Here is a 12874-nt window from a genome sequence, read left to right as displayed (position 1 = left end):
AAAAGAGTGAGAGTGAATTTTTTAGCAAAAATGAGGTTTATGATTTTGGTCAAGAAAAAGTAGGCACGAATGTATATAATAGCTGCAGCACTGCGGGTGGGACACACATCCTCCTCAGCCCACCCTCATCATGGGGACCCCCTCTCATTGCCGCAGCATTCCTGGGTGCACTGTGCCCACCTGGGAATACCAGAAGCCACGCGACTCACTCAGAGCCTCTCCTTAGGGCATTAGGTCACTCCCCAGTCACCAAAATTAAGATTACATATGTCATTGATTAGAGTGCAGAAGTAGGGTTTTGTTGCTGTTGCTTTAGTGATAAAATAAAGAAAAACAGCCTAGGGCAAATCTGCTTTGAGTTAGACCCCAGACGAAAGGGGTATGGTCCTCCTTATTTTGTTAAGAATATTTAAATGGAAGCATTAGAGAATCACTCAGGGTGGGGGTGTCGCTGTGAACCCCTAGCACCCAGCCTCTTTACTTGGCTGTTCCCCAATCACCTCCAGAGCTAAAAGAGGACATTGCCTTTTTCCACGGCGTAGGACACGTGAGCACAAACCTATTTTTCACCAGTGCCCTGGACATGCCAAGTGCATTGGGAACAGCTCAGCCATCTGCCACCAATGCCAGGGGCTTAATCGGAGTAAATGAATTCTATGCTAGATGCACTGAGATGTGTGAGCCCCCCAGGAGAGACACTTCACATGCCAATGTCTGTATTTGTTAAATCATAACAGAGTTCCCTATTCTGTCTCTATCTTGGGCCATCCCAAGAGGCAAAACTGTCTGCTTGGTTTCTCGCTTTGTACCCGTGGACAGATCCTTCACTTTGAAGGCTTAAGAATCTGGCAGGTGAATAGAAATCAGAGTCTTTGCCTCATCCTCTGAAGATTGCTATAGTATCGATCTCGCTCGCATGGCAGATAGCGCCTGTTAGGTAAACCTTTGGGGTCTTTGTGTGTTTCTTGGCACCAAGTGTTAATTCTGCAGCTGGATGAAGACCCTTGAGGTCTGGAATTGTTGTGAGGGGTCTGTCTATTTCAGTTCTTTTCAAATGTTGCTGCGAATTAAAATCAACTGGGAGATTTTTTAAATTCCCATGCCCAGACTGCACCCCAGACCAATTAAATCAGAATCTCCAGGGATAAAGCCCAGGCAACTAAGTTTCTAAAGATCCCCCAGATGATTGCACTGTGTAGACAAGTTTAAGAACCACTGGTCTGGATCATACGCTATCTCTTGGGTGGAAAAAGGATCCATGAGCCCTCGTGGCTGTGGCTGGCTGGCCTACTTCAGGAGGTGATTCATTTGGTCCATGGGTCACATCTTGTCTGCCAGATATTTTTGTGGGCAGCAGCCATCCCAGACCTGGGTGCTGACATTCCATGGCTGTGACATTCATAGTGTTGGCTACACACGGGGCTCCTGGCACTCCCAGACAGGGCTCCCCATCACCAGCTAGAGGGCCAGGCCTCAGAATGGTGAGGTCAGGGCTGCTGTCTTTTGCGTCAGCCCTGGAAGGCAGAGGTGCCTGTAGCTACTTTCGTCACTTCCCCGCGTTTATGGTGGGAAAGGGAGAGACAGATGGGTCTATCTGCTGAAGAAAAGGGGAACAGGAAGAAGAAACCCTAGGCTAAAGCAGCTTTGCTTCTCACTGTATTCAAAATCAAGCCTTTGAAAGCCACAGCACAGCTGCCTTTTCTTACGGGGAAATGGCTCTAGCTTGGTTGGAAACTATGAGAGGAGATCTTTCCAGAGCTTCTAGAATTTTCTTTCCATCACTTAATTCTTTTTTATAGACAAGTATGAGAAAGCTATTACCTCCTGAGGAGCAACAGCCTACATGCGTCAGAGACAGAGTGAGTGTATAATAGTAACCAGACAATGGGGTCTTTCTAATTGGAAGCTCCCAGCGGGAAGGTATAGGGGTAGGGCAAGGGTCAGGCACATCTGGTCCCATAGACACGTGCTCAGCTGGCAAGGACTGAGGATGGGGAGCTCTGGGAGCTACCCAAGGGAAGGGATGAGGAAAGAGAGGTTTCACTATAAGAGTCCCCGGGTTAATGGACTGATAGTGAATGAAGAGAGTCTGTGAGGCTCACACTACTTGTTACTCACCTCCGGCAAGTGGGAAATGGCCAGGGCTGCTTGCCCTTGGGTGGTCTGCAACAGAATCAAGGTTCAGTTCCAGAGACCTGGGAAGGCACACAGGAGAAGGCTGGGCACTGCATCCTGGTGGCTGCATCTCACTCAAGTTAGAAGTCCTTCCTTCCCACCTTCACAGGTGACATGGTGCCTCTGGGGCCTGACCCACTGCTTAGACTTATCTTAGATGAACATTCACAGATCAGGTAACTTACAGGCTTTGGTTTAACAGCTGCTTGTCCCAGCCCTGCAGCAAAGAGTTTCAGTGATCATTATGGGTGTGGCAGGCCAGCCCCTTCAGCAAAAGATGCCGTCCCATGGTGGCTACATGGTGAATTGAGAAGAACATGGGCCTTAGATGGATTTGATTCCAGTTCCTACTTAGCCTCTTACTAGCAGGGGACCACAGGCATGTTTCTTAAACTCAGCCTCAGTTTTGTTATCTGTAACATAAGAATGACATACATAGTATGTAAGAGAAGGTATGTGAAATTACCCAGCACAGGCTGTTATTAATAGGTCAGGACCCCTTGGGGAGAGTACAGCGGGAGCAGACAGGCCAGGGAACAATGCCACGATGGAAAGAGGATGTCAGAAGCTGGGTGCGGTGGCTCACACCTGTAATGCCCACACTTTGGGAGGCCAAGGTGGGTGGATCATTTGAGGTCAGGAGTTCGACATCAGCCTGGCCAATATGGTGAAACCCCATCTCTACTAAAAAATACAAAAATTAGCTGGTGTGGTGGCGTGTACCTGTAATCCCAGCTATTTGGGAGGCTGAGGCAGGAGAATTGCTTGAACCTGGGAGGCGGAGGTTGCAGTCAGCCAAGATTGTGCCACCGCATTCCAGCCTGGGTGACAGAGGGAGAAGAAAGAAAAGAAAGAAAGAAAGAGAGAGAGGAGAGAGAGAAAAAAAGGAAGAACGAACGAAAGAAAGGAAAGAAAGAAAGAGAAAGAAAGAAAGGAAAGAAAGAAAAGGAAAGGAAAGAAAAGAAAAAAGGAAAGAAAGAAGGAAAAGAAAGAAAGGAGGATGTCAGCTGGGCTGAGGGGTTGGAGGTGGGAGGCTGGAGCCATGCCAGCTTCTCTTGGCAGCCAGAGCCTGACATTGTATCGGTTCTGTGAGATTGGAAAGTGGGAGAAGGAATTGATGGCAGGTTGTTCAGGGTGGTGTGTCTGCCACATGGCTTGCTGAAGGGAGGAAGGTAGGGCAAAGCTCTGTCACGGGTGCCCTGTTGTGTTCTGCGGGGTGGTGGTGTGACATCACGGCAGCTGTGAAATTCCCCAGCCAAACCCAGACACCCACAGGACAGTGTCAGATGGTGTCAGAGTCATCCCTCGCTGGGCCTCAGTTTCCTCATTTGCCAAAGGAGAATCCTGATCCACCCCAAGTCTGCTACACTTCTAACATCAGGCAAATTCTGGGTAGGTTCTGACCAACCAGTTCCTGCACTCCCAGCCACTCAGGGATAGTGTGAAGATAAAACCGGGAGGTGGGTAACAGTGAACTTGAGAGTTCCAGAGAACTGACTGAGAGACAGTGGCTTCGACCCCAGAATTCACCCCTGTATTCTCTCTACAATGTGAGGGCCATTGACCTCAATCTCCTCAATTTCATTATTCACTTATCCTTCCCAGGGGGTGGGAGGAGGAGGGCATCTGGAAACATACGAGAAGAATGAACACATGGTCTCACAGGAGGAACACAACGGGACAGACCTAGAATTTCTGTTTTGTTCTGTACATACTGACTGTAGGGCGTGAGGCAAGTTGCTGAACTTCTCTTAGTCTCAATAGTCTCACCTGTAAGATGAGGTAATAAACTATCTTGCAGACTTCTGGTTTGTGAGAATCAAATGAGAGAATGTATGCCAAGTACTTGGCACAGAGGAGATGCTAAGTAAATTCTAGATGTCCCTGTGCCCAGTAGCGGTTTATCTCCTCTGTTATGGTAGAGGGCTACAGCCCTTCATCCCTGCCGGTTCACTCATTCATTTGACAAATAGATATTTACTTCTTGCTATGTGAAAAGCACTGTGGCAAGTGATGTGGGGCCTGAACTGGTCTCCATGTGTCCTTGGTCCTTGGGATCTAAGAGAACTCTTGTCTTCCTGATCAGCAGTATATACTGGCACCACGGGTAGACACCTGTCCCTCCAGCTGTGTTGTTACTTCCTTGAGGAGACAGACCATGGCTTGTATTTCTTTGCATCTCCCATAGCATCAAAGAAGCATCTTTTCCATAGCAGCTCTCCATAAGCAAATGCGGCTCTGCTCGTTCACCAGATTCATAGTCAGTGCCTGAGTGCCAGACACTTTCACACTAATCTCAAGACAAGCCTGTGCAGTAGGTATTGTTCCCATTTCACAGATGAGGAGACTGAGGCTTAGAGAAATCTGAGTTACTTCCCCAAGAGGGCTGGCTAGACACTGGCACAGCTGCAATTTGACCTCTCATTGTTTCACTCCGAGTCCGTGCAGTTAGTTCCACTCTGCAGGGCTGGGTGCTCACTTCTTGGTTAGAGAGGCTTTGGGGAGGGTGTGGTTGTTCCCTTTCTCGCTCTAAGAACTACTACACATCCACCTCCACTTCTGTGTCTCTTCCAGAATGTCTGTAAACCTGTGGAGGAGACACAGCGCCCACCCACACTGCAGGAGATCAAGCAGAAGATTGACAGCTACAACACGCGAGAGAAGAACTGCCTGGGCATGAAACTGGTAAGCGCCCATCCACCCTCAACCTGGCCCCTGCTCCACCACCCGCTTCGGGTTTGGCGCCTCTGCCCTCGCTCTGAATTCTGTGGCTACTCCCTGGCAGGTCCCTGCCTTTCCTCCGGCCTCCAGAGGCCTCAGGGGTCTGGAAGGCTGATAGCCAGAGCCCTCAGTGGCCTCCATGTGCTTTAGGGAAATAGATCTGACCCTTTCATTTTTTGCTTGTCATTTTGGGAAGCTCTTTGAACTCCTCTGAGCTTCAGTGTAAACTAAGTGATTAAATGATACATAATGACCAAGGGCCCAGTATTGCTTGGCCCCCAGGGAGCCAGGACAATGGGACTTAGCTGCTCCCCTTCCTACCCCTTCGATTGTGAGAGAGGGACATACTCGCTCAAAGAGGGCAGGGCACCCAACTTAGCACCCAGTTGGGAAAGGCTGTCTTCAATAGGGAGGGGAGAAGGTAGAAAAACACTGCCCCCTGCTGGTGGCTGGCATCAACTGGCTCTTTGGGGTTCAGCCAGATGGAGCACCAGAAAATCCAGTCGCAAATGGACCTGGGTTTAAGTCTTAAAGGCTGTTTCTTAGTAAAAAGATACAGGAGGAAATCTAGTGGGCTGGTTCTCCAAGGCCCTCATTATAGAGCCTTCCTGCTTCCTGCCTGGTTCAGAGGTACAAACTAGAGTGGCTACCCCACACCCTGCCTCTTACAATGGGGACTCACCAAAGGCAACCGGTTGCAGGAGGTTTGGGGGAGCTGGCCTGAGCCTCCTGGGAGGGAAATCCACTGCAGCCCCACAGGTCCTCTTTGGTAGCTGGATCCTGAGGGTCTTCTCCCAGCCCACTATGGGGAAAGGGATCTCTGCTCCTTCCTCCAGCTCTCCCACGTCAGCAGAGGCAGGAAAGAACTCAAGGAGACAGGTGGGTGCTGCTGGGGCAATGGCCCCGAGTGGCAGATAGGATCATGCAAAGCGGACGGCCCTGACCCCCTATGACATGCTCCCCCTGGCAGAGTGAAGATGGCACCTACACGGGTTTCATCAAAGTGCATCTAAAACTCCGGCGGCCTGTGACGGTGCCTGCTGGGATCCGGCCCCAGTCCATCTATGATGCCATCAAGGAGGTGAACCTGGCGGCTACCACGGACAAGCGGACATCCTTCTACCTGCCCCTAGATGCCATCAAGCAGCTGCACATCAGCAGCACCACCACCGTCAGTGAGGTCATCCAGGGGCTGCTCAAGAAGTTCATGGTTGTGGACAATCCCCAGAAGTTTGCACTTTTTAAGCGGATACACAAGGACGGACAAGGTAGGAGAAAGAGTGCACCCAACCAGACCGTTCCATTCCTACCTGTGTCCAAGCCCACCCACTAAAAGTCCTGCCAGCCTTGGGTGGGAGCTGTGGGCTTCTCCTGAGCACCAGGGGGCCAGCTGCCCATGTGGTGTTCAGATCTGTGGAATCCGGGCAGGGAGGCAAGAGCAGAGAGCTTGATAGAGCAGCTCACTGTGTCCCTGACTCTGCATATGACTTCAGGAAAACCACACCCTAGGCTCCCATTTCCTGACCTGTGCAATGGGAGGAATCTGCCCTACCATTCCTAATCTTTCAGGAGATGATGTGAATGGAATCATGCTTTAAACTCTGAGCAGACACCCAAGATAAAAGGTTATTGCCCTGTTCATTACTGTCATGTTCATTTCATTAAAAGGCCCGTGTCTACTTCCAGTTGTATGTACCCCACCTCTGCATTTCCAATCCTTTTGCCCAAGCCTGGGCCCCACCCTTCTTTTCTGGGATGAGCTCCCAGCCCCCTCTCTTGGTTTGCAGTGCTCTTCCAGAAACTCTCCATTGCTGACCGCCCCCTCTACCTGCGCCTGCTTGCTGGGCCTGACACGGAGGTCCTCAGCTTTGTGCTAAAGGAGAATGAAACTGGAGAGGTGGAGGTAGGTCTGGACCCCTTGTGCAAACCCAGCCCTTAGGGCACCCTGGCTGGGTGCAGGTGGGCGTTGTCCTAACTACCCCACATAGGTGGGAGCCACACAGCAGGGGCAGGAAGATGACTTGAGAGAGTGAGCAAGGGTGGGTGATGGGCCTGGGGGTCAGTGTTGCAGCCAGGACTCTGAGCACCCTGGGGTAGCATGTTAGGGCCTGTGTGTGGCAAGGCCTGTGGAAAGAAAGGATTTCATGTGCTTTATTTCTGAAAACTCAGGGAGGAGGGGGACCAAGAAACTCCCTGTGCTCAGGCACAGGCTGTTTTTGCTTCAAAATGGCCCGAGGGCTACCAAGCTCCATCTCTGGGCTCCACTGGGTATAGACATTTTTGAGCCATTTGTCCTCCCTTTTCTTGACCTCCATCCCCCCAAGGGGAGCTAACCAGTGTGCAGTCTTGTGGCATAAACTGGAGTAAAACCAGGCCGGTGCCACCCATGGCCTGAGAATGACCAACAGGGGAAGGTCTCGGTGTTCGTCACACTGTGTTCAGTGGAGGCCTAGAGTTTTAAGGAGCAGTTTTGGGAGTCACTGCAGAGATTTAGGGATCAAGGCAGCTGGGACTCTGTCCCTTCTCCCCATTTCAGCAACGGCCGCTCTGCTCCCATCTGCTTTCTTTATTGGCATCTGTGCAGAATATGTTTGGAAAAAGTACTCCATGGACAGTATCTGAATGCTGCTGGCCCTGTGGAAAGCTCAGGCACTTTGAAGTGTGGAGACCTGGGCTCTAGCTCCAGTTCTGCTGCAATAAGCTCTGTGATTGTGATTATGCCACCTTCCCTGTGTGGACTTGAGGTTTCTCACTTATCCATAGCGAGGACCAGACCAGATAAACCTTAGTACTCTATTGTGTTCAAAGAGCTTAGGAGTCTCAATTGTTGGCCCCACAGGGCTTGTGCTCTTGGGTCAGCCTGACGGAAGTCCAACTTGCCTTCTGCCCTCAGAGGCCAGGTCCTTTAGGGGTAGGCTTGAGCCAATCAGGCTCTCATTATCTGCTCTGCCAGTCATGGGAGGTAGATACCCCAATTTCCCAGCAGATAACAGGCTGAGAAGGGTGGAAAGCTGTGCTTGAGGTCACACCACTGGGGAGAGGTGGAGTCAGGCCCAACCCCGGTCTCCTGAGTCCACGTTCCACTCCTCCACCTGCTTTCTGAGGGTCCGCATGTTAGGAGCCTGGGTGGTTCCAACATCACTGTCAAGATCTCGGCTGCTACACAGAAACTTAAGATTATTGAGTTTCAAAATAAAAACATGGTTCATAGACTGGCAACTCTTGGTCATGAGATGCCAGCATTTGGAATTTTGTTGCTGCTATGACAGGCATGCAAAGCCCAGGCTTCACTGATTCAGTCTGTTCAGTAGCGAACTGTGTGTGAATCACGGATGTGAACTGGGAAGGGGAAGGCAGCAGGGTCTCTCAGGTCGTGTCAACTTCTAACCTATCTCCTCTTCTGTTTCTTCCCACAAATCTCCCTCTCGCCTCACAGTGGGATGCCTTCTCCATCCCTGAACTTCAGAACTTCCTAACAATCCTGGAAAAAGAGGAGCAGGACAAAATCCAACAAGTGCAAAAGAAGTATGACAAGTTTAGGCAGAAACTGGAGGAGGCCTTAAGAGAATCCCAGGGCAAACCTGGGTAACCGGTCCTGCTTCCTCTCCTCCTGGTGCACTCAGATTTATTTGTATTATTAATTATTATTTTGCAACAGACACTTTTTCTCAGGACATCTCTGGCAGGTGCATTTGTGCCTGCCCAGCAGTTCCAGCTGTGGCAAAAGTCTCTTCCATGGACAAGTGTTTGCATGGGGGTTCAGCTGTGCCCGCCCCCAGGCTGTGCCCCACCACAGATTCTGCCAAGGATCAGAACTCATGTGAAACAAACAGCCGACGTCCTCTCTCGATCTGCAAGCCTTTCACCAACCAAATAGTTGCCTCTCTTGTCACCAAACTGGAACCTCACACCAGCCGGCAAAGGAAGGAAGAAAGGTTTTAGAGCTGCGTGTTCTTTCTCTGGCTTTGATTCTTCTTTGAGTTCTCTTACTTGCCACGTACAGTACCTTTATTTATGAGTGAAAAGTTGTAGCACATTCCTTTTGCAGGCCTGAGCTAAGCCCCTGAAAGCAGGATAATGCTCATAAAAGGACTGTTCCCGCGGCCCCAAGGTGCCTGTTGTTCACACTTAAGGGAAGTTTATAAAGCTACTGGCCCCAGATGCTCAGGGTAAGGAGCACCAAAGCTGAGGCTGGCTCAGAGATCTCCAGAGAAGCTGCAGCCTGCCCTGGCCCTGGTCCTGGCTCTGGCCCTGGCCCAGGCCCACATTGCACATGGAAACCCAAAGGCATATATCTGCGTATGTGTGGTACTTAGTCACATCTTTGTCAACAAACTGTTTTTAAGTTACAAATTTGAATTTAATGTTGTCATCATCGTCATGTGTTTCCCCAAAGGGAAGCCAGCCATTGACCATTTAAAAAGTCTCCTGCTAAGTGTGGAAATCAGACAGTAAGAGAAAGCCAAAAAGCGAGCACAGAAACGTGTCCAAGCTGTCTTCAGCCTTCCCCAGCTAAAGAGCAGAGGAGGGCCTGGGCTGCTTGGGTTCCCCATCAGCCTCCAGCACTGCCTCCCTCCTCCCACTGGGACTCTGGGATCTCCAGGTGCTGCCCAAGGAGTTGCCTTGATTACAGAGAGGGGAGCCTCCAATTCGGCCAACTTGGAGTCCTTTCTGTTTTGAAGCATGGGCCAGCCCCGGCACTGCGCTCAGGGAGCTGGTGGGCCTGGCCTCCCTGAGCGCAGTGCCTCAGTGCCTTTTTGTTTTCAGAGAGAAATAGGAGCAGGGTGAGTTTGCCTGAAGCTCTGCTGCTGGCTCCTCCTGCCAGGAAGTGAACAATGGCAGCGGTGTGGGAGACAAGGCCAGGAGAGCCCGCGTTCAGTATGGGTTGAGGGTCACAGACCTCCCTCCCATCTGGGTGCCTGAGTTTTGACTCCAATCAGTGACACCAGACCACATTGACAGGGAGGATCAAATTCCTGACTCTACATTTGCACTGGCTTCTTGTTTAGGCTGAATCCTAAAATAAATTAGTCAAACAATTCCAACAAGTAGCCAGGACTGCAGAGACACTCCAGTGCAGAGGGAGAAGGACTTGTAATTTTCAAAGCAGGGCTGGTTTTCCAACCCAGCCTCTGAGAAACCATTTCTCTGCTATCCTCTGCCTTCCCAAGTCCCTCTTGGGTCGGTTCAGGCCCAAGCTTGTTCGTGTAGCTTCAGAAGTTCCCTCTCTGACCCAGGCTGAGTCCATACTGCCCCTGATCCCAGAAGGAATGCTGACCCCTCGTCGTATGAACTGTGCATAGTCTCCAGAGCTTCAAAGGCAACACAAGCTCGCAACTCTTAAGATTTTTTTAAACCACAAAAACCCTGGTTAGCCATCTCATGCTCAGCCTTATCACTTCCCTCCCTTTAGAAACTCTCTCCCTGCTGTATATTAAAGGGAGCAGGTGGAGAGTCATTTTCCTTCATCCTGCATGTCTCTAACATTAATAGAAGGCATGGCTCCTGCTGCAACTGCTGTGAATGCTGCTGAGAACCTCCCTCTATGGGGATGGCTATTTTATTTTTGAGAAGGAAAAAAAAAAGTCATGTATATATACACATAAAGGCATATAGCTATATATAAAGAGATAAGGGTGTTTATGAAATGAGAAAATTATTGGACAACTCAGACTTTACTAAAGCACAGTTAGACCCAAGGCCTATGCTGAGGTCTAAACCTCTGAAAAAAGTATAGTATCCAGTACCCGTTCCCTCCCAGAGGTGGGAGTAACTGCTGGTAGTGCCTTCTCTGGTTGTGTTGCTCAGTGTGTAAGTGTGTGTTTGTTTCCAGGATATTTTCTTTTTAAATGTCTTTCTTATATGGGTTTTAAAAAAAAGTAATAAAAGCCTGTTGCAAAAATGACTCATGTTAGAAACGTCTCCCTTGAACTTCACCATCTTACGGACACTGCGAGTCGGGGAGAGAGGGTGAGAATGGACATGATCACATGCTTCCTGGTGGAGTCAGATTTTCTTTTGCCTGTGAGCAGAGAAATGAAGGCTACTGTTCAAATAATTAATTTGGAGAAAATTGTCCAAATGCGTAGGCGGGAGGGCGCTGCCTGGGTGACCAGCTGTTCCATGTCTCCGCAGTGCAAGAGAGTCAAGGAGACTGATTGCAGGCAGAGATGCTGATGTGTGGGAAAGAGAAGGGCCTTCTGGAGCAATGGGTGATTTGACACCAGGACAGGCTACTGAGCTGGGCCATAGTTCTTCTACTTCTGGAATTATTTAAAAATAAGGTAGAAAGGAATAGATCTTTAAAAGTTTAAGATCACTTCACCTGGAGGAAGGGGGCTAGATCAAATGACCAAAACAGTCCTTTCACTTGAGTTCTCTGACTTTCATCAAAGGAACATCTCGGTAATCATGGAAATAACCACATTAAAGTTATTAAAAAGAAATTCTTGCTGCCTCCCAGTATTGATCACATAGAATGCAATACATGGGGCCCAAAGAATGAATGAATGTCCAACAAGCATCCTTAAAATTGCCCAAGAATGGGGCACATCTGTAACGTTTTTGTTCATCTAAATCTCCAAGAAATGTATCTTTCAATGATTTTGCCAAAGTCCAAAAATGAAGCATTTTCTGCTTTTCATTGAAACTCATATGGTTACAGCATAGGGTTAATAAATTCAAAGTTGTACGTTTGACATTGATACAGATTATTTGACTTAGCACATAGGAAAAAGAACCTGTTACACAGTCTGGCTCTACTCTGCCTTTGAATATGTCCCTATGCTGTTCACAGGGGGAGAGGGAAGATGACTCAATGCAAATGTGTCACTGTTACTGGAAAAACCACTCAATGCACAGGTCTGGACAGCACTGTGTCATGGCAAAGTGCTGTCATGTTCATTGTGGGTCAAACCACAATTAAGGGTAGATGTTCATTTTAGACCCAGCCCTACCACTTACTGGCTTTGTGTCTTCAGCAGAGATCAACAAGGCAGGACATGACCTTTCTTAGCCTCCACTCCCTCCGAGATCATGCAAAACAAATCAAGTTTGTGAAAGAACTTTGCACAGTGCTATATTTTACTTGTATTCACATAAGGAACCATAGTTCATTACTACTATACAGATCATAATCCCTCAGATCAGACTCTGGCAGGCCAAAGGCTTTAACAGGATCCTGTTTAGGCTCAATTTCTGGAAATCCCTTTCCTAGTTTCATATGCTCATGCTGGTAGAGATAGGATTAGTGAAATTAAGGAGTTTACTTATGAGTAAAAAGGCCTATTCCGGGCCTGATAACAGACGGTAGGAGGTGCCACACACACATTTTCGAACCCATTCCTTTTTTCCTTTTCAAGCCTCAAACGGGCAATTTGTGGATACTGTGGATATTTTTAAGCCTTTCTTATCTCAGTTTGAGAAAAACTGAGAAGAGAAAGAAACAAGTAAACCAAAGTGCAACTGTCTCTTAATGGTAAAACCCAAAAACTCAAGGAATTTAGCCCAGTTCTCCCTCCTATTGTACAAGGAGAGATCCAGTCAGTGAAATGATTCCATAAACTGAGCAGGGACCAGCGCAGTGGTTCTGTACCTTTCTGGCATCAAGTGATCCCTTTGGGAATTTGATGAACGCATGGTCCATCTCTCAGGAAAATGATCGTACAAAATCTGTGCACCATTTCAGGGAGTTCATGGATGGTCTAAAGACCTATTAAAGACCCCTTCCATGACCTCCATGTTAAGAAGTTGGGGCTGAAGAGGGCATGTGTTGGATAAGACTCTTCACTGTAACAAAGCTGTCATCTTGGAGTTACATCACAAATTTACCAGTTAGTGGCAGTGTCCTAAAGTTGGGGAAGAATCACTGTCCTATAGAAACCCATGTGCTAATATGCCTGTATACTGTTTCTGATTTCTATCTAGCCTAAATTCTACTGCAATTTAGGGTCAATTCTTTCTTCTGTTGCTTTGATTG

General features: G+C 48.7%; 1 protein-coding gene across 2 annotated transcripts in view; it reads left to right on the top strand.

Moving 5' to 3' along the window:
* Nucleotides 1–10801, top strand: part of RASSF5 (Ras association domain family member 5) — an 81050-nt gene extending 70249 nt beyond the window's left edge. For both annotated transcript variants that reach the window (XM_024248944.2, XM_024248952.2), the window contains 4 exons: nt 4750–4860; nt 5867–6164; nt 6684–6799; nt 8333–10801. In XM_024248944.2, the coding sequence (XP_024104712.2) occupies nt 4750–4860; nt 5867–6164; nt 6684–6799; nt 8333–8485 (678 nt within the window). In that variant the 3' untranslated portion in view covers nt 8486–10801. The remainder of the gene's footprint in view (nt 1–4749; nt 4861–5866; nt 6165–6683; nt 6800–8332) is intronic.
* Nucleotides 10802–12874: the final 2073 nt, after the last annotated feature.

Source organism: Pongo abelii, chromosome 1 (assembly GCF_028885655.2).
Source record: "Pongo abelii isolate AG06213 chromosome 1, NHGRI_mPonAbe1-v2.0_pri, whole genome shotgun sequence".
NCBI classification, from domain to species: Eukaryota; Metazoa; Chordata; class Mammalia; order Primates; family Hominidae; genus Pongo; species Pongo abelii.
The sequence above is the reverse complement of the archived record's forward strand: the minus strand, read 5'-3'. Positions and strand labels throughout refer to the sequence as shown.